The sequence below is a fragment of the Macrobrachium nipponense genome, chromosome 3 (assembly GCF_015104395.2).
Source record: "Macrobrachium nipponense isolate FS-2020 chromosome 3, ASM1510439v2, whole genome shotgun sequence".
Taxonomy (NCBI): domain Eukaryota; kingdom Metazoa; phylum Arthropoda; class Malacostraca; order Decapoda; family Palaemonidae; genus Macrobrachium; species Macrobrachium nipponense.
In genome coordinates, this window is record NC_087202.1 from 132,541,323 (window position 1) to 132,563,668 (window position 22,346).

Genomic DNA, 22,346 nt, shown 5'->3' on the forward strand with positions numbered 1-22,346 from the left:
TCGAATAATTTGGCGGTCTTGTATGGTGATCATACCTAGAAACCTACAATTTTACATGAAAAATTGGGGGTCGTGTCATATACTGTCTGGCATTCACGTACATTTTTTTTACTTTTGTATTAAAAACTGTGGATTGCTCTACCTCCCACCTTTTAGACTCTTGGGGAATGTGTTGTTTGAGTAGTGTGTAGGTTTGTTTGTAGTGGCCCTCGAGCAGAAGGATTGTAAATTTGTACCACTATATAGATAGTCTTTTTATCAGGGCCCTCAAAATGGGTACTATATAAATAGTCTTTTATCAGTGTTCTCAAATGGATAAGAATTTTTTGTAAATATGTAGGAGGTTTTTATTTGTGAACTAAAATTTTTGTATATTATGTAAATTTTTTAAAATTATATAATACTTATCTTATCAGGTAAGCGTAGGGGAGGTCCCCGGGAGGAAAATACTCCAGCAAGAGAGAATGTGGAAGAAAATGTCTTGCCTGCCCAACCTCAGAAGACTTCAAGCCCACCTGCATTTCAACCTCCTAGTAAACCAAGTTCACAGGCAGCTCAAAATTCTAAAGAGACAGAGAAAAAGACAGAGGCAACTCAGTTGCAGACTACTTCAACCCCTCCTCCATCTCAACAACCTTCCTCTCAACCACCATCAAAGGAGGCCACCCCTCAGCCAGCTAGGTCTCCAAGTCCTTCTGAAGAGTCAAAGAGTGAAAGATCATCTAAAGAAAGGGATATTAATTGTGTAGAAGTTGAAGTCAACAATGTACACGAGGACGATGAAAAGAAAGATGATAGACCTCAACTTAAATATAGCTATAAGGATGGTAAGATATTTAAAGTAATTGAGCTTTAAAGTTGTATTTGTTTTATATTTATTTATCTTTATTGGTCTTCTGTTAGTGAAGATAGCTAAAATCTTGTCTTCTTTTGTAACCAGATCAGTGGAGCCCTGTCAATCCTGATGGGAAGAGACAGTATGATCGAAGATTTCTTCTGGAATTGCAAAATAATCCTCTGTCATTGAAGAAACCCGAATCTCTACCAAATTTGGAGGTTGTCCGTGATGGGCCTGGTCGGGTACGTTTAACTTTCATATCACCAGTTGAATGTTTCTGGCTAGTGTATTTGCAGTCTTTTTGTTATGGAATGGTAATACTGTATGATTGTCAGGTACTAAAATAGATTTTTTCCTAGACAGTGAGGATTACTGATGGGGATATTTACTTAAAGCAGTAATGGAATTTTATTATTTAGTTTAATAAATCATTTGGTTTCCTTTTACAGCACAAGCCTTTTGATCCCCGTGGACCTGTATCACACATCGGTGGTGGTCCAGATTTTACTCCAGATTATGTTAAGCCTGCTGTTATTGGCAACAAGGTAAGTATTAGTTCATTTGGGATAGGTTGCACTTTCCAAAGGTGTTTTTATAAAGGATTGCTTAGTACACCCACTGAAATATCAGTTGAAGTATGTTGAATGAATGTTATAAACTTATAATTGATATTGGTACAATTGTTATACTGCATTAACTATGAAATACAGGGCACAGGAGTCAGGGTGCTGTTGAAGTAGGCTTTGTTGACTGAACCTCAGCCAATTACATATTTGTAGTTTGTGAAGAGCATGTTTTATTATGATAATTTTTTTAGAATCAATCAGTATTGACCTTTAGCTGGTACCCATTCTTTTACGAAGCAAAACAGTGATAGTGTTTGTGTAGTGCTGGGTGAAGTTTCTCGCCTTGTTTAAAGGCCAACTTACATTTGGACTACTATAAAATTCAGGGCCTCTGTACACGGTTTTTTGGATTTTGCAGCTGAAAGTTGACAAGTATATTTTACAACTACACACAAATTTTGTCAGCATTATCAATAACCTAAACCCGATAGTTTTAATTTTTATAGAGTAAAAATGATCTAGCCGACGCCATGGCCAATGATTGCGAGCCAAGAGTCTTAAAAACATTCATTACGTAAGCAAGGTAAACATCGTTTTACGAAATGTTGCCCCGCCCATCCACCAGACCGAAACCCCTTCACCTTATTCCATCGGCTCTGAAACCCATAGTAGTCAAGAATGGCTAGCAGGATTTGGAATTGTCCCCGTGGTTACAAAACTGCATTTGTCTTACGACTTGCAACTTTATACAGTCAAGAGAAAGCCCGTGGCCATACTTACTATAGCCTGAGTAGGTAATTAGTCAGTTTCTAGTTTAATTCCAATGTTTATGGTCTGATTTGTATTTAGCGTAACGTGATTATAATACTTGTAATGTCATACGGGAGACAATTTTTATTATACCCCTTTGGTGTAAGAGGGTTGAGGGTAATTAATTTAACTTTCAAATCAAATTACAGTAACTTTAATTTCATTTAAAAGTTAGCTTAATACTTAGGGAGCATGATTAGTCATATTTAGTGTTCAAACTCTTGAAGTAAGCATTTATTTTAAGTTTTTAGAGGATGCTTACCAACTTGCAGAGTTGGCAGTAACGTCGCCAGTGTCTGGAAGATACCTACTGGCATATTGTAATATATATCAAATTGTAGATCAGAAAGTAAAATGTTGGCAGTCCCCTCTCAACAAAGTTTAGATGATACATATAAAGTATTTATAAGGATTGATATGTTCAAACTAATATGTTTACATACATATGTTTTTAGATATTTTTATATGAAATTCTTTTTAAACTTTATTTTTAGTTTTCTATTTAGATATATTGTGGCAGCCATATCCTCTCTTCAATGCATTGGTTGCCTGTTCTTTCATTTTTATTAGGCATTTCAAATCTATTTAACATAGTTTTTACATGATTCACTAGTTTTTTGTTTAGGGTTTCTGCACTTTTCCTGCCCTGGTCAGCATTATTACAAGTAACCAATCTTTTTGTAATGTTTTTCTGCTAAATTTTGGCAGTAGTTAGATTTTCAGGTCATGCCTTTATTCTTACAGTGTTCAGATGTCTTCAGTTGTGTGCGTGCACGTGTGTTCATTCCTGTATCTGAATCGGTTGCTTAAGTGCCTTTTATATGTAAGCTGGTTTGCCAGTGCACAATTGGTAAATGATTGGTTGTAAGCCAGTGAATGAGTTGGGTTGTATGCCAGACACATTTACCATGTCTTAGTTTACATGTTAAGCTTAGCCCAGCTTTTGTTGTCTTTTTACAAGGACACCCGCACCCTCGGTTTATGCTGTAAGGAGTTATAAGTTTGCTTTAGTGGATAGGCCAAGTGTGAGATTTGGGGTCTCGGTAAGACAGTCAGGTCAATGATGCCTTAGTGGTTTCAATGCCCTTCCCTCCTCATATGATGATCTTTGCTACACCAATGAAAATTTTGACAAATTGAACCTTTTTCCTAGATGAAAATATAAATTCAGTTTCATAATCCCATGAAAGTGTGTGCATGATATTTTGACTCAGGAGTTAATATAGTTTACTAATAGTTCTTATTAACTAATTTCACACTACAATACAAAATTGACCTAGTAAGACTTTTTCAGTTGAAAGCATCGTGCGTAAATTTACCTGCCTTTCTTTGGTAAAAATTTAGTTTTTTTATTATGGTTTATTTTTTACAGCAGAGTAGGCCTGGTGTTGGCAGGAATCATAGTCAGCAACGACGCCCAGGTGAACCAGGTGGAGGTCAAGTTAGTAGAGGTCGAGGTGGACCAGGAAAAGTAATTGTCATTCCCTTATCAGCTGGTAGAGAACCAAAACTCAAGACTGTAGAAAATGCTTGGAAGCCTTCAGTTATGGATAGCAAGGCACTATCTGATGAACAAGCGGCCACAGAGGAGGCAAGTAACTGTCAGTTTACAGTTTGTAGATATTGTAAGTTTGATTTTCTGTGTTCTGTTTTGTAAGATTAATTTAACTTCTCTTTCCAGATTGTAAAGAGAATGAGAGGTATTTTAAATAAACTAACGCCCGAGAAATTTGAGAAGTTAGTAGGCACTGTGAAACTTATGCCAATTGATACAACTGAACGCCTTTCTGCTGTGATAGATCTTATTTTTGAGAAGGTAAGCACAAACTAGCAATTGTGAATTTTTGTTATATAGTCACCATAGATGAGTTTTCCTTATTTTCCTTCCTGCCTATAGTTGTAAAGGTGTTTATTGGTAATGTGGATGAGTTTTTTTCAGTGATATATTTCAAATACTATTAATACTGGGGTTATGTTTCAGGCTGTGGATGAGCAAGGGTTCTCCTCAACCTATGCCAATTTGTGCCAAGTTTTATCCAAAATGTCAGTGCGAGGGGAAGGAACAGATGATGGGAAGTCGGATGTTAAGTTCAGGAATTTGATTATTAACAAGTGTCAGAAGGAATTTGAAAAAGATAACTTGGAACTAATCAAGAAACAGAGGATGAAGGAAATTGATAGCAGTGGTGATGTGAGTTTTAATGATTTGTTATTTTTTGTCATTATTAGCAAGTTCTTTTCATTATTCAGTAAGTGCTTGTAGCTTTCTGCAAGTGTTGTTGAAGTCCTAGAAAATATTTTATCATTCCATTTTACTAATTTTTTTTTTTTTTGCATTTCAAATATATAAGGAACTTCAAAAATTTTTTTAATGTTTTTATATCTAAGTATCTTGAACAAGTCTGAATATTTAACTCTTCTAGGTCTAACCTTTGACTCGCATCTAATTTTTTAGAAACATCTAATGAAAGTTTCATCAAATTCCGCAAGGAAGTTGGGAGTTGTTTGTAAGGCCTTGTATGTTACAAAAGTGGTAAAATCAATGCAATCTGTTTTAAGCCATTTGTGCTCCCTTTGCCAGAATACTGTTCTTTGTTATGGATGTCTTCTTCTGCTAGAGATTTCTCTCTCTCAGGTATTGTGGTTAGTGTTGGTAGGTCTCTTTCCTAATAGTTGTAGTGATGACTAGACGATCAACAGATGATCATGTTTGTCAATTTCAGCAGATCTTTCACTTACACAATTGATCCCTTATCCCCTTTACTTGCTGAGAGCAACCAGATGTGCTGAACAGCAGTAGTACCAATATGCCATAAGTGTGCCTCTTGGTTCCAAAGAACCTTTATTCCTCACACCATTGGACTGTGGAACAGTACCACAAAGGAAGTCTTGCATTTGGAACTTTGGAAGTTCAAGCGAAAGTGCAATACATTTTCTACCCTAAGACTATTCTCTTGGCATTTGAATACATTTTTATTTGTTGGTTTTATATATAGATAAGGATGGGTCTTCTTTATGCATTTCCCTTTACATCTCTTACTTCTTCCTACTGATCACCATATACTTTGGAAGCTTGAAATTCAAGTCTGTGGTTTGAATTTTAGCCTAGCCTAACTTTTTTTTTTTTTCACAAATTAATAATCTACCCGCCTGTATGCGTTATCCAACTCCAGTATACTCCAGAAATCACCTTAGATCAATACCACAACAAGACTTACGACCCAAAAACTCCTACTAGACAGAGAGCTCTCGCCCTACCAACCAAACACCAAACGCATGTGTCTCCTACTGCCCCGTGTTATTGTCTACATCCCACCGACGCTGCCGCCGCCATCTTGTCTATGACGACACAACACAACTTAAATGCATCAACAGACTCCTAGAATCAACCATATGCTGCCCATATATAGGACACCCACCATATTTCAACAAGGCATAAAATACCAATCACACGTATCTCTTTCTCCCTCCCCTCCGACTGTTTCCTAACCTAGTCCCCCCCTTAAGTTCCTTCATCCTCCAACTCTTTGCCCTCTACATAATTTCTAATACATTCCCCTGAAACTCCTGCTTTAGTTAATACATCAGCCACTTGCTCCTTTCCTTTTATCCATCTCGCCTCCTTTATTTCCCCTGATTCTATGGTTTCCCTTATTGCTGCAATATCTATTTTTAATCTCTTGCTACTTACACCAGTGCTCGATTTGATGGCAGTCATTAGGGTTTTACTGTAAGTGTTAACCAAACCTTCCAAATTTCTCCCTCCTACTACCTCTTCCCACAAATGCTTGAAACATATCAATCCTTCTATTGCTTCCCAACACTCAGGCCTTTGGCCTCAATGGTGGATTTTGCCACTCCTGGATTTCCTACTTCCACCATATGGACTACTTCTCTTCCCATCTGTCAAGGAAATAATATAACCCAGTTGAGTATGGCTATCTTCTATGTTTCCAAATGAAGTGTCTGCATAAGCTTCCCAGTAAATCCTTTCTTCTTCCATTTCACTTATTGTAACTTCGCCCATCATGCTCTTAGTTTTTCTCACAATTTTAATAAGCTGCTTCATATCCTGAGTTCTTCCTTCTTTAAATACTTTACTTAATCCGCTAACATATGATATTTCTGGCATGGTATAGTGATTCCCAATTCAGCTGCTCTACCACTGATCTATATTCCGTTAACTCCTTTTGTTGTAGTACTCTATTACCCTCATATCTTCTAGCCTCTGGTTCTCTTATAGAATTTATATACTGCCACTGATTAAGGGAAAATGTATTCTCCTTCTGCTCTATTACTACTTCTATATAGAACCTTTTACTCTCTTGTTCTCCTACTTGCAATTTCCCTTTAAGTTTCCCAATCATTTCCTTTAAGAATCCTTCAGTTCCTCCGTAGCAAAAATCATCTATGTGTGTACACAAAATTCCATTCAGTTTATTGTCCTTTTTCCAAAAGAATATATAAGGTTCTAGTCTACTTCTCTCACCTTGAAGCTCCTTCACTACTTTCATCATTTTACCTTGAAGCTCCCTCACTACTTTCACCATTTTACACTACAGGCGGCCCTCGGTTAGCAGCAGGGGTTCCGTTCCTGGCCGCCGACGCTAAGTGATTTTCAGCGCTAAGCGATTTTAAAGCCTACGGCCACCGCACACCTTTCGAAACTAGACCAGTCAAAGGCGCCTTAATGGCGCAATAAGTAAAGTTATATGCAGTATAGTACTATAGAATTTACTGTACAGTAGTACTGTACAGTACATTATAGCATTTTAAATACTGTAAAGTGAAAAAAGCCTAGCTTTAATCCTTTGGGTGTCTAGAGTATGTAAAGATATAATAAAGTTTATACAGTGTACAGGTAGCTGTAGTGTTCAAGTTACGATCATTAGTCTTACGATAGTCCGATTTTATGAGAGATCAAATTACAATGGCCTAACTTTGTCCATCTACTAGTTACATAAGTTCAATAACAGCAAAAGATAATGGTGAAAGTATGGTTTTAATGTTATACTTGTTGCGTGGATGTGTACAGCCATGAACAACCGAACGAGAAACTTTTTTTTTTTTTTGTTTTTTTTTTTTTTTTTTCCTAAGTACAACCGAACTGGATAACATCCGTTTGGCTTGTATTTCAATCATCGTACTACAGTACGCTATTACCGTAGTTGTTATAAATGGCGTTATGTATAGAATAGAACTGAGATATCTTATTGTAATAACTTTATTCGCTATAGATCAAAGATCAATATAGATCAAAGATCAATCGGGAAATATACTGTTAAATATAAACCTAGGTATAACTGAAGCTGAGAAAACTGTTCAAGCTGCTAATAACTATTATCCTACATCGGCAACAAGGATAAAACTGCAGTAAACGTATGCCATCAAACATAACCATAGATAAAATTGGGATATTATTATTTTAATCAAAACTACTGTGCTTGAAAGAACACATTTTACTGTTGGTTTCTCGCCGATAGAAGATTAATAAAGTAAAGTTTGTATTACGATGATATAAAGGGTTATTGCGAACGGAATCACATAATTTTTTACGCAATAAACATGCCGCCAACGTAATCTGTTAACGACAAAAAAAAAATTAGTTCACATTCACAACGAGACACATTCAGTCAATATTTCCACCTAAAAACATGTATAAGGAAAAATAACCTTGTCTCATATAAGTCAAGTATCTAGATATTCGGTTATGCTAACTAGAAGCAAGAGAATTCATCAACTGATTTCAAACCACAACATTGGCCGCTTATCGGAATACTGGATACAGTGAAATAATGAATAACTTTTTAAAGGATTTATGGGAAAGATGCATAATTAATAAAATAATACCATGCATTTTTTGGAACAGTGGCGGACAAGAACGAACACGAAAAAACATCCCCTTACAACGTGGAGTGTAGTTACAAAGGCTGCCTGAATTTGTATCTTATTTATGTACAAAAATGAAAATACCTTTACGTAATATATTTTCATAAACATTTTAAACAAAAGCATAAACATTTTAAAAATCGACACATCGATCGCTTATTTGCTTGCACTTTTTTTAAATAGATATTTTCGGAAGAGTGACATGAAAAAACATCGTATTTGATAACGTGAATGGCAGTTTCAAAAGCTGCCTTTGTATCATATTTCTGTGCAGAAATAAAATACCTTTCACGTAATATATTTTCATACACATTTTAAACAAAAGAATGAACATTTATAGACACATCCATAGCTAAATTTGCACTTGTGTAACCTTTATGGTCTGAACGGCATTTCTACAAATGTCTGAACTCTTTAGACGTGCCGTTAACTGAAAATTGTGCCGTGAAAATACCTTTAAAATGCCTTATTGTTTTTAATGAATATTTTTGACGACGGCCGTAAAACAGATTCGCCGTTGAGCGATTGCGTTGTTAACAGCGGGCCACCTGTACCATGCTAGAGCCCATAGACGGTTTTCTCCAACTTCCATAATCCCCTCCAACCATCTACCCTAGGTGGCTTTAAATACACTTCTCTTTGTATCTCGTCACCTTGTAAATATGTATGCAGTTTTGACATCTGATGTATAACAATTCCAATTTTTCACCTTTATTTATTATGGTTAGACAGAATTTTAAAATTTCAACATTGCATGTGGGAGTGTCCTTTTCCCACTGCCATCTCTTCTTCAAACCCTCTAGCTACCTATCTTGCTTTACATATCTCTCCCCCCCCCCCCCCACCCCCACCCACCCCCCACTCCCTTTATCTTACCAGTTACTATCCATCTTGTAGATATAGCTTTTTGTCAAACATTATTTACCTCTTCATATACCTTTGAAGTTTTTTTTTTTTTTTTTTTTTTTTTTTATATATATATATAATATATAGCTTCCATTATGTTTCTATTTTCAAATCCCAGCAACACCACCTCTTCATCTTAAATTTTTCTACCCGACTATAATCCCTCAAGTTAACCCGCCCTTTGTCACCTGACTGTGAGTCTTGTACGTTGTACGAATCAGCCCATGCTTGGCTTGATCTTTTTCCTACAAGACCCAATATAGTCCATGCTTCTACTTATCCTGTATCATTGTTTATAGCTCTAACTCTATTTCCATTTTTGAATTTTTGGTATCTTCCATTAACTCGCCCTTCTATTGACCCACTTTCCCCGGTATCTTCCAGTTTCCTCTACCACCACTCTTTCTATAGTCTCTTCTGTGTCTGCATTTCTTCTCCCATCTACTATTATCTCCTCTCCTTCTTGCCAATCTACATTCCCTTCATTTGGGCCATCTAATCTACCTTTCATACCATGGGATTTATCTATTCTAGCAGATATCTCTTCTGTATCTGGTGATCGTCATTGAATCCTAGTCACATGTATCCTAGCTACTTCTCTTAAAGAATCCCCATATTTGACTATTATTGTTTTCCCCGATACTCCCATTACCTGAGCAGGTCCTCTCCATTCATTTTCCCTCTTACAGAATACCTCATTCCCTTTTTTGTTTATAGGATTTCTTCCACCCCTACCTCTGTTCCATCTTCCCCAATATCTGGTTTTCCCTCCCTCTCCCAGAACTGGCATTGCCTTCTGACGACCCCTACCATTCCCGTTCCTCTTTAGTCCCTAATCCCTCAAATAGCCTTTTCATTGTTTGCGACACTTTCGTACTCTTAACTTTTCTTGCTCTCAAGCAGATAATTCCATTTGTTTGTGATTTTCTGTGAGATTTGCTTGCTCTATTACATGATAACCCTTGACTTCCCCTTCAAGCGCGTCTTTCCCCATTGCTCTTTCACTCTCAAGATGCTGCCTTCTCGTATCTAATTCAATAGTCTGCCATCTTTTCACTAGATTCTCTAATTATTAGAATGTATCTTTTTATTCTGCCGTAATTTTCCATTACCGAGTCTTTTAGATAGGCTTTATCTAGTTTGTCTAGGATTATCTTTGGACCCTTTGTACCTTTAAGTTTATCTCCATCTAATCCTTCCTCTAGTTCTCAGGCTTTCCCTTTTAAGCTCATTCTCATTTCTGTTGCCGGGTATTTTGTATCTTCTCCATACAACAATAGCCAATCTTCGACTTACCCTTTCCATTCTTTGTACTCTTCTTGTATCCTGCTAAACATCAGACATTCCCTTCTCCATCTAGTCTCCCTTTGTTCACTGTCGGATCCAGGCATCTTTAATCAACCACGCTCTGCTACCAGTTTGAATTTTAGCCTAGCCTAACTTTCTTAACATACATGAATAATCTACCCACCTGTACACATTCTCCAACTCCAGTATACTCCAGAAATCACCTTAGATCAACACCACAACAAGACTTGCGACCCCAAAAACTCCTACCAGACAGAGAGCCTCCCCTACCAACCAAACACCAAACGCACTTGTCTCCTACTGCCCCGTGTTATTGTTTGCATCCCACCGATGCCGCCACCATCTTGTCTATGACGTCACAGCTATGACGTCACAATACAACTTAAATACATCGACAGACACCTTCTAGAATCAACCATATGCTGCCCATATATAGGACACCCACCATATTTCAACAAGGCATAAAATACCAATAACAATTATACACCATATAATCAAATGGTCCCTGTGGGCATGTTCCATATGAATAGGGTTCATCTTCAGAATAATAGTGATAATTGGACTTTTATTATTATTAAACATTAATTTAAAAAAAAAAATTTTTTTTTTTAGAACTATTCTATAACCAGATGAATATTCATATACAGGTAGTTTGATCCAATCTTATACTACTAGGATGCATGTCTGTATTTCAGTGAGGATTGTATTGGACTTGATTTATGAGTTTACTTCCATATTTAGTTCAAAAGTTCTTAATATTCCAAGTATTGTTGTGCCTGCCTATTTTTTCTTGTTTTTTTGTTAACACTAAATTCAAACCTATCAGAACTTGCACTTTAACATCATCCCCAATGCTATGTATCCTTATACTTTGGGTTCAGTGACCTTGACATTTCGTCTCTTAAATATTCCTGTTGTGAAAACATCTTGCTCCACTAAACCCCTTTCTCCAAACCTACCTTTACTTTTCTCTCCTCGTAACTTTTTACCCGTTACGTGTTCCACCTCGAGCCCTCTTCACTCCCTCCTCACTCAGCCATACCACATACCCATACTTTCTTGATCTTGACTCTGAGATTAGTAATCTTTACTATCCAGACATATCTTTTGATTGCTCTGTTTTCCAGTCACTTATGCAGCGAGATCTTCAAAATTCATCCGGCATCCTCATTTCTGTTCTCCAGCTTGACTTCAACTCGTCATTCATCATTATAGTGTAGTAGATCTGTATTATCTGTGTATTTTGGCATTCATTTGTCATATACTACTACTGCCACCGACCAACCATTTCTCGAGCAGTTTTTTTTTTTTTCTTCTTCTTCTTCTTCTCTTCTTCTTCTTCTTCCCCTCTCCCTTCATGGCTTAAAATGGTTAAGTATTTGAAAATTCCATGTTTTAAATCTACTGCTTTTGTCCAATACAATTGGCCTATCATCCCTGTCCCCTTACCCCTGATGGGCTAGTGTCATCTGTGACTGCATGATTTACTGTTCTATGCAGCATCCATTAGCCCTTAGCATAACCCTTTTGTACCATTTACAGTTGTTGGACCCCAGCCAACTCAGCTTGGCTACGAGGAGTTCAAAGACAAGACACGGGGTAAAATGCATTTTCTTTCATTCTTACATAATTGTTTTATTTATAAACTAAAATCTTGCTAATTCACTTTAATATTTTCTTTAATGAATTTATATTATTGCTGTTTACATTAATATTGATATTTGAAGAGAAGAGAGAAACGAGAGGGGAGAGAGAAGAGAAGGGGAGAGGGAGAGAAGAGAGGAAAGGAGGAGAGAGAGAGAAGAGGGGAGAAAGAGGGGAGAGAAGAGAGGGGAGAGAGGGGAGAGAAGAGAGGGGAAGAGGAGGGAGAAGGAGAGAGAGAGAAGAAGAGGGGGGGAAGAGAAGGAGAAGAGAGGGGAGAGAGGGGGGAGAGAAAGAGAAAGGGGAGAGGGGAGAGAAGAGAGGGGGAGAGAGAAGAAGAAGGGAGGGAGAGGAGGAAGAATGAGATGAGAGAGAGAGAGAGAGAGGGGAGAGAAGAGAGGGGAGAGAGAGAAAGAGAGAAGAATAGAGAGAGAGACGAGAGAGAGAGAGAGAGAGAGAGAGGGAAGGGGAGGGAGAGAGAGAGAAGAGAGAGGAGAGAGAGAGGGGAGAAGGGGGAAGGGGGGAGAAGGAGGAGGGGAGGGGAGAGAGGAAGGAGAGAGAGAGAGAAGAGAGAATGAGAGAGAGAGAGAGAGAGAGGAGAAGGGGATGAGAGAGAGAGAGAGAAGAGAGAGGAGAGAGAGAGAAGATGAGAGAGAGGGGAGAGAGAGAGAGAGAGAGAGAAGAGAGAGAGAGAGAGAAGAGATTGGGAGAGAGAGAGAAGAGAGGGGAGAGAGAAGAAGAAGAGGGGAGGGCGAGAGAGAGAGAAGAGAGGGGAGAGAGAGAGAAGAGAGGGGAGAGAGAGAGAGAGAGAGAGAGAGAGAGAGAGAGAGAAGAAGAGAGGGGAGAAAGAGGAGGGGGGAGAGGAGAGGAGAGGAGAGGAGCAGAGAGAGAGAGAGAGAGAGAGAGAGAGATGAGAGAGGGAGAGAGAAGAGAGAGAGAGGAAGAGAGTAGAGAGAGAGGGGAGAGAGAGAGAGAGGAGAGATATTTGTAATTATTATTATTATTATTATTATTATTATTATATGAAAATATTAATAAACATTATACATACGTGTAGCATAAAAATCTCTCATCTCGGTAAAGAGAGAGAGAGTTCGAAAGAAAGATGTCTCTTCACACTGGGATTTCCTTCATTCTTATATAATTTTTAAAATTATAAACTAAAATCTTACTAATTCACTGTAGTATTCTTTATTGAAGTGATTGCTCTTTGCATTAATATTAATATTTGAAAATTAGTAAATCATTTATCCTACAAAAAGCATACATCTCTGTGAGAGAGAATTATTATGTAATATCATTTAATCTTATTAAACTTATTAATACAGATTTGATCAATATTAATATTTTAGAATTAGGAAATCATTTTTGTATCATAAAAATCTATCTAGGCATGAAAATATCAGAATACACTAGTGATTATTTATCATCGGAAAATCCCGCGAATAGGCGAATTCACCGCAAATAATGGGTAGATATGGTCATGAGAAAAATCTGCGAATCCGGAGAACGCGAATAAGGTCCCCCCTACTGTAATATGTATGCTCAATACTCAAATGTGACTGGTTTATGTTTTAATGTTTTTTTTTTTAATAAGCATTTTTGCTTTTATTTTCAGACTGACAAGAAGCTAGAACTGCGAGCAAAATGGGAGTATGATGAGGCTAAATTGAGGCAACGATCTGTTGGAAATATCAGGTTTATTGGTGAATTGTATAAGCTGCGCATGTTGACTTCGCCTATTATGATGCGCATTATAGGTACTTTGTTGACGAAACGTGACGAAGAGTCTCTTGAGTGTCTTTGTAAACTTTTAACTACAATTGGGAAAATTTTGGAGACTCAGTGTGCCCAGCAGGCTAAACCAAAGGTATATTTTGCAAATTTTTTCCACCTGAAATTTATTGTATTTGATTTTAATTTTAGAAATGAAACTTACCTCTCTTTAAGGCTTTTACTTCAGCACCAGCGGGAGTTGAAGCTTTATAATGGAGAGGTAAGTATTTAAAAAGTAAATTTCATATGGACTGTATGTATGTTTTGTGGTTGTAACAAAAATAATCTCTTTGCAGGAGGAATTGGATAAGCAGTTCCGGCTAATGCAGAAAATAGTTTCAGATCGACTAACAAACAGTAGAGTTAGGTTTTTAATGATGGATGTGATTGACCTTCGTGGAAACAATTGGGTTCCAAGACGTGAAGATAACAAGCCCAAGACGAAGGCTGAAGTTCACGAGGTAAGTTTTAAGACCTGAGCTATAGTTTGACCACGAAGTGTGATGACCTAGTAAATCTGACAGTTGCAGCCTATCGTAACAAACCTAACCTCAGCTGTGTGTGTGTTGCGTGCAATTCAAATATTTTATATTTACATAACTTACTTTGTGCAGGAATATGCAAATATTAAATGTACTACATTGTACTGGGTATCCTGGTATGGTAATGGTGACTTGATTGGCTGGGCTCCTCAGCTGGGACTCATATGGTCAAGTTGTGGAACCACTGATGTATGAGGCATAACTCTTCCTGAGCTGTGACCAGTGCCTCCAAAACTTTGAAATATTATCAAGGAATAATCTGTAATAGCAGTGTTTAGAGTAATTTGTTGAAAATTACACTATACATTCAGCCCAAAGGGAATATGAAAGAGTATTGTTGGAAAACCAGGAAATAAAATAATTACCTTGTATAGTCCTGCTTGGGAAGGTGACAAAAGCTGTCTTCTAGGTGGTATTCACAAAAGGTACTTGAGGTTAAATGGTGAAATAGTGCATGGAATGAGGAGGTAAGTGTCACATTGTCAAGAATCACAGAGAGAGGATCCTGGTAAGAGCTGTGATCTTTTTGAATTCTTCTTTTGAAAATGTTAGTTGCTATGTGTGTTTTTTTAATGCAAGCAATGCTATTGATGCTGCCTGAATTGACCATTTGATGAATGGTCTTGGTTGTCACTTTTTCATAAGTTGTATTTTAATAGAGATCTTTTACATTCACAATTGATCCCTGATTACTTTTCCTGCCGAGAGTAACCAGATTTGCTGAACAGCAGCATCAGTGTTCAAACTGTGCCTCGCTGTTGAACTTCTCAGGTCCAGAGGTCCTTTATTTCTCACACCATTGGACTGTGGAACAAGTCTCCATTCCATGAGGATTCAATGCAATTGTAACTTGAAAAGTTCAAGTGAAGGTGCACTATGCTATTCTCCGTGCATTTTGGTGCATATTTACCCATGTATTCATTTATATTAGTTTTCACTTTTAAATAAATGAGATCACTTTCTGCATTTCCTTTTTCTTACTTTCTAATGAACACTATATTCTTTTCTTTGGAAGCTTGAGTTTGAGGTTACTGGTCCCTGTAGGCTTGTTACATATGAATAGGGTTCATCTTCCAAATAATGATAATAACAGTGGGAAAAGAACCCCACAAGATTACAGATTATAACTTTTATACTTGTGTATTTACATGTATTAACACAAGAGTACTTTCAGGCCCTAGCTGTGGCTGTGGCCCTTTCTCGAGACATGAGTAGATGGTCAGACTGGGTTAAGGGCTAGCAGTCTTCTGGAACTATAGTAGTACCAATGTATGGTGAGGGTTTGGTGTGACTCGAAACGAAAGCACACGTTGCCATATCTTCAATTTCTATGTAGAGTCGGCCAAAGTCAAAGCGCTGTATTTCTTACTAATCCAAGGAATCATTACCCTAAAGTCAAATGCAGATTATCCTCCTTTCAGAGTCTGGTGAGGGGGGAATGCCCACTCCAATTTTCTTAGAAGGGTTCACTGGTATAAGTTTATTTTTTCTTTATTCAGATGTTTATCATATAGTGTGTATTGGCATTAAAACTTCAGAGATATGAAACAGTTCTCTCTATTCTTTAAATATGATATTGAAAAACTGTTTAAAATATTTATCCTTAACAACTGTATACATAAAAACCATGTTTAGTAAATATTTCAGAGTAATTCCCTTCAGTTTTGTTATATAACTGACTTATATTCCATAAAATTTTCCTTAGAATTTTAAGTTTGGCAATGCACATAAATGACTTTCGATCCAACAAAACCCTCGTGAAGGTCTGGTTTGAGTATACTACTACATGTTGAGCTGTCATTCATGAGATGGCTGTCCTGGTTTCCATGCTCTTGAGAGTTGTTCATCCCCTCTTGTCATTGTGATATTCTTTCAAAGGTTGGTGGAGATATTTGGATGATATTTTTACCATTCTACAAGGTGATGAAAGTGAAATAGAAACTTTTATAGACGAACATATAGGTTTGATACCATGTAATTCACTCTATAGAAAAGTAACAATAATAAACTGCCCTTTTTAGATATACAGATAGATAAGAAAGAAACAGGATATAAATTCAGCACATATAGAAAGCTCCCACACACAAACTCATATATTCATTTCTTCACTTTTCACAGTTCTAGCAGGGTTATTTCTTAAAGCAATGATAATGTGTAACCCTCGTAAGAAAATGAAATGAATTGCATTGATGAAAGCTTTGATGCATAAGCATACTGGAATGGTTCAGGAAAAGGGCACTTAACAAAGCTAGGAGGATTTTTTACAGAGGAAATGTTGAGAGTACATGGAATTAAGAAAAAAAATAGTTGCCCTCCCTTTTATGCTTAAAATGAAACAAAATTTTAAAAATTAAAATAGATATAAATTTGTATATACCTTTGATAACACCGTAAAACACAAATTATGTAAAAATGGACTAGAATACAGTAAGGCAGGTGATGTATGCATAATTAACTGCAGCATTTGTGGAGACAAAAATGAGGAGAAACAGATAGGGAAATAAGGACTAGAATCAAACAACACCGAAGGGTAGTACTAAGCTAGCTTAACCCACAGGGGAATTGCTATAGCTAGGCCTTGTTGGGAAAAAGACCATAGGATGGATTTTAAAAACAGGATCATATACAAAAGCAATAACATCAGTCATATGAGGGTAGTGGAAGGAGTACTCGTCAGAGAGTTATAGTGAGAGAAGGAAACAAAGATTTCACATCAGACAATCCCATAAGCTGAGCATTGATACTGAAAGAAGCTAAGATTGACCCTTAAGACAGAAGGACGAAAGGGGATTAACATCTCTCAAGAGAATGGAAACCAGGACAGTCATCACATAAATGGCAGCTCAACTACTGGTTCCATGAGACTGCTGGGTCTTAACCCAGTCTGACCACCTACACATCTCTTGAGAAAGGACCACAGCTAGGGCCTGAAAGTTCTCAAATGTTAATACTATGTAAATAGTTGAAAGTAACAAGTTATACTCTGTAATCTTGTGGGTTTCTTTTTGTAATTTTCAGAAGAAAACTGAAGAGTTTTTGTTTGGTTCAATAATATAATAATAATAATAGTTAATATTAATTAATAATGAAATATGCAATGGCTGCAATATTAATTAATAATGAAATATGCAATGGCTGCAGAAAGCAACAGAAAGAAAGCTGACAGTTGCACGAGATGATTCAGGCCCTAAGAACCAGAAATGTCTAAAGAACAATAGATGGGAATAAGATTGCTGAAAAGGAATGGGGAAAAACTAGCTGCCAAAGTAGTTCCAGGACTTCTGCAGAAATATGTTCTACTGGAAATAGTGCGCACAGTGAGAAAAGTGATTGACTCCTAAGAAGGCAGGATGTAACCCCAGAGTCCCACTTATAAAAAACCACCCAGTCGAATAGGATGACAGTTAGATAAAACTAATATTATCAAACATATAGATGAGACAGGATACAAATACCTGGGAATAATAGCATGAGAGGATATAAAACACCAAGAAATGATGGATACAATCAAGAAAGAATAGATGTAGAGACTTAAGGCAAATTATTAGGTGTATGTATGAAGTTTATACAGAGAATTTTAGTTACAGGAATTTAGATTGAAGTAAGTACATTTTGCAAAAATACAACAGGATTATGTATATTTATAATTACGTACTCCACATGAAGGTAAGTGTGAAAATTTGGTAGTCAAGTTACAGCCAACTGTTTTGTCCTCCACTGTACTTGGCATGCGATGTCTGGTGGAGGACAAAACGGGTTGGGGGTTACTAAACTTCATAGTGTCTTTGCACACTATCCTTCATGTGGAGTAACTATACTGAATTATTTTCTTGTACAGAATTATTTCCTTGTCCATGAAGATTATAGATGCATTAAAGGAATATGTGGCTAATTTAGATTTCCTGACACCTTTTGTATACTGGCCTGGTAGGCATAGAAAAAGCAGGATAAAGACTAGAGTAGGGGGACCAAAGTAATATGGAATGAAGGCTTGATTTTAATTGGAAATGAAACCAAAGGAACTATAAAGGGGAATGTAATTAATTTCAGGATTATTTTCTCTCCACCTGCTAATTGAATTTGACATAATCTTAGATGAGGGTTAGGTGATACTTATCCAAAAATAGAAGGTGCTAATTGAAGGTGATATTTTCATATTATTTAGATTGCTTATTAGAAAATAAAAATTAATTAATAAATAAATATAAAAATACAAGAGATTTTTTAGGGTAGCAATGCATTGCATCCTTAGGGAGTCTGTTCCACAATCCAACAGTAAGGAACCAAGTAGTTTGGTGGTTGGGCACATTTACCATTTAGTATTGTTGCTGTTTAGCAAGTAAGATTACTCTCGGCAGGAAAACTAGATCGTGATCAATTATGAATGTGAAAGATCTTTATTAAAAGATGTACAACTTATGGAAAATGGACAAATAAGAGATCATCCATTATCCAAGTCATACAGCTAATTTCTATCTCAACAAACCACATCTAAAAGTGCTAAATCTCTGGCAAAAGCAGACATCCACACTGGCGAATAGTATTAAAGTAAAGGAAGGACAGATGACTAAAAACGAGCTTTATTGATTTTATCAGTTAAATATATAAGCCCTTACATACGATACCAAACTTTGTGCGACGTTTGCTGTCACTGTCATTAGATGTTTCTCAAAAGTAAGATGTGAGTCAAAAGTTGAACCAAATAATGTTATTGCTTCAGGGGAGGGGAGGGGAGGGGGTGGAAAAGGAGCAAGAACTGTACCCTGTGTAACTCCAGATGCAGTAGGTCTTGGTTTGCTGAAGATCCCATTAACAGCAACTTATTGCTCCCTACCTGTAAGGAAACCTTGGAATAATCCTAAAACATATCTACCCACATTGTAGGTATCTAACTGCATTGCCTATGCATGTCTATTACCTAACAACCCTTTAGATTCCACATACTAAAGTACCTTAAAAATGAGTGTTTCTGAATCATTGGAAAGCACAGGGAGAATAGAAATTGGCCTGTAGTTATTGCAGTTGGCACTTATGCCACTTTTTTGGAACAGGAACTTTGCTCATATGCAAATATGCTATATTGACATTAAAATCTTAATAGAAAAGCTATCAGCATTTTGTTTTCACTTTGGAATCTGGATCTGACATAACATTCAGATATCAAGTGCCTGACAAGTTGCAACAAGTTGCAATAATACATTTCCAGTTGACTTTTGATTTCAGTTGGATCGTTGTTCCAATTGTATTGTAAAGGAAGATACTGATTAACAGGTAAGTCCCAGTAGCAAAATGGTCAAAAGTGCGTATGTGGTTCTGTGCCTTGAGTTGGCTGGAACATCTGTGAATGTGAAGTCCAATATGCTTGGCCATGTTGTTTTTTGGATTTTTTGAAAGCCACTTGATGACTGTTCATTGCAATCTCCACAAATAACAAATGAAGTTTTTGAATTCTGTGACAGTCATTAATCCCTTCAAGAAACAGTCTCGTGGAATTGCCAATATTTGGAATGTGGTAATCGGCAAATATGTGAATGTTGTAGAGCTTGCAGAAAATCTTGAAACAACTTCATGGCATTTACAGTTGAAAAGTTTTATTGGGCGATAAATAGGTAGTCCAGACTTCGTTCATACAGCCACAACTTGCTCTTGTGGGATGTTGCAACATTTAAGTCATCAGGCCATCAAAGTGTTTCAGATTAATAGATTAAATCAAAGTTATGAGCACAACTCTGGAGATGGCTCATATTCAGTTTTATTTTCCAGATTCTTGGGTTGAAATTGAAATATTCAGCAAGAGCAATATTATCTTGGTAGTATCTGCCTTTGGAACTGTGATTAGAATATTGAGGTTTGACATGTTTTTTTTAGATAGTAATCCAATTGGTAAAATATTACTAATTTGGTTTGTCGAACTTCATTGGAACGGGAAATTATAATTGTAGATTTTAAGCCATAATTTTTCTTTATAGGAAGTGAAACGAGAGGAATTTGAGCAACAGATAGCATTGGCCAACACCCCCAACAGGAGAGATGACAGAGATAGAGATAGAGATAGAGATCGTGATCGTAAACGAAGTCGTGACAACAGAGGTACACCTATGTCAGATAGCGATGGCTGGAATACCGTAGCGTCAACAAAGAGTAGAACATTTGATTCTTCACGGCTCAAGAACACTTTCAATAGGGTAGGGTGTCTATAATGTGTTCGTTGCATACCTTGCATTTGAGTGTGACAATTGCCCTATTTTTTTTATATTTTTTTCAAGCCCAGTCATAGCTTGATTGGAAATACTTATTTTTGTCTATTTTTGATTAAACATTTAATGACAACTTTTAGTTCCATGTTGGCCGAGTGTATTTCGCGCTTGGCTACCAATCTGGTGGTCTGAAGTTTGATTCTTGGCTCAGCCAACGCGGAACCAGAGGAATTTATTTCTGTTGATAGAAATTCATTTCTCGGTACAATGTGTTTCGGATCCCACAATAAGCTGTAGGTCCCGTTGCTAGGTAACCAATTGGTTCCTAGTCACATAAAAAATATCTAATCCTTCGGGCCAGCCCCAGGAAAGCTGCTAATCAGCTCAGTGGTCTGGTAAAACTTAAGATATACTTAATGACAACTTTTTCCCAGCTGCACTTGGTTTTATTTCTGTCAAACTTGGAAAATTGCATTTGTTCCCAACATTCGCCATTTCCCAGACTTTTATTTCTTAACCACCTTGCTACCTTTGCTAGTTCTAAACGCTGTCCTTCAATTTTGGCCATGTGTTTTAATTTATTTGCTTTTGGCCATGTGTTTTAATTTATTTTCCCTAAACTTCTGTCTTCTGTACCTTAATTGTGCATTGAAAACCCTAATACTATATATTTTTCTACTTGAAGTAATAGAGTAAGAGTGTAGTAGGGGCGACGTTTCCCCCACTTCAATTAATAGAGTAAGAGTGTTGTAGGGGTGATGCTGTTTCCCCCACTTGAAGTAATAGAGTAAGAGTGTAGTAGGGTTGATGTTGGAAATCTAGTGTACCATGGAGTAGTAAGATTGATTTATTTTCTTTTTTATATATATATACATTTCCCACTATAGGTGTAGAGTCCAGCATGATTGCTGTTGCCTCAAGAGAAGTAGCTTTAGGCAGGATTATCATTTGACAAGATTTAAATCTTCCCTCTTCAGAGACAATTTTATTGGTATAGAAGTTCGCCTCGTATTGGTACCTGTCAAAGAGTATATGGTTTTTAATACTGCACCATGGGCCAAGACCTTATACTTGGCCTAGGCTGATAGTAATTGAATTTATTAGATTCTGGGATATTGGAATAATGGTGACATTGTTAGTTTTTGTGGAAAATCATTAACTAGCTCTGGACAATGAAGTTTGCAGCCTTGTACTTTCTAATCTTGTTGCAATGTGAATGAGAAATTACTGTCTTAAAGTTATGGATGCGGTTATGGGACGGGAGCAAAAGTTAGAGCAAAAGAGTACAGGTTGGAAATAACAAGTGATAGATTTTTGTGGTCTAGAAGATGCTGGGCTTGAAGGCTAGAACATCATGAGTGCAAAATTTGTTAGCCAGAGAATTTTGTATAAAGTTAGAGCACGATTTTCAGAAGTCGATTGATGTTTTAATATTTTGATAAATTGGTTTTGGGTGAACTTGGGAAGAATGGTTGTTGGATATATACCATAGTTTGAAAAGATGGACTGTGTAGGTTTTGGGGTGTGATATTACTAAAGAGTAGAGAGAAGTTCCATGGAAGTATTGTGAAACTGATTATTGAAAGTAAGTTGTTTATAAGGTGAAGAGAAAATATTATAAAGTTTTTGTTGTTAGTACAGTCAAACCTCTTAAATCTAGAAGCCTTGGGACTAGGCCACTGCTGGACCGCAGAAAATCCTGGAATATGGAATACATCCCTAAAAAATGAAGTCTTTACATAATTCCACATACAAATAGCCTAGTTTCTGACTTAGCCTACTACTTGGCATTGTTCTGACAATTTTTTATAATTTTATTGCTCATATATTTTAACTTAATCATTTTATAATTTTACACTAATTTTCTTTGAAA

The 22,346-nt window shown here is 36.8% G+C and overlaps 1 protein-coding gene across 4 annotated transcripts in view; it reads left to right on the top strand.

Annotated features, from left to right (window-relative positions):
* The window catches only part of LOC135222060 (eukaryotic translation initiation factor 4 gamma 3-like), a 198,015-nt gene that overhangs the window by 151,687 nt on the left and 23,982 nt on the right, over window positions 1–22,346 (top strand). For 2 of the 4 annotated variants that reach the window (XM_064260204.1, XM_064260205.1), the window contains 10 exons: window positions 417–827; window positions 941–1,080; window positions 1,288–1,383; window positions 3,587–3,805; window positions 3,896–4,030; window positions 4,196–4,405; window positions 11,860–11,916; window positions 13,577–13,828; window positions 14,031–14,195; window positions 20,246–20,461. In XM_064260204.1, coding sequence (XP_064116274.1) covers window positions 417–827; window positions 941–1,080; window positions 1,288–1,383; window positions 3,587–3,805; window positions 3,896–4,030; window positions 4,196–4,405; window positions 11,860–11,916; window positions 13,577–13,828; window positions 14,031–14,195; window positions 20,246–20,461 — 1,901 coding nt within the window. The remainder of the gene's footprint in view (window positions 1–416; window positions 828–940; window positions 1,081–1,287; window positions 1,384–3,586; window positions 3,806–3,895; window positions 4,031–4,195; window positions 4,406–11,859; window positions 11,917–13,576; window positions 13,829–14,030; window positions 14,196–20,245; window positions 20,462–22,346) is intronic. The other 2 variants (XM_064260206.1, XM_064260207.1) reach the window with 2 other exon arrangements.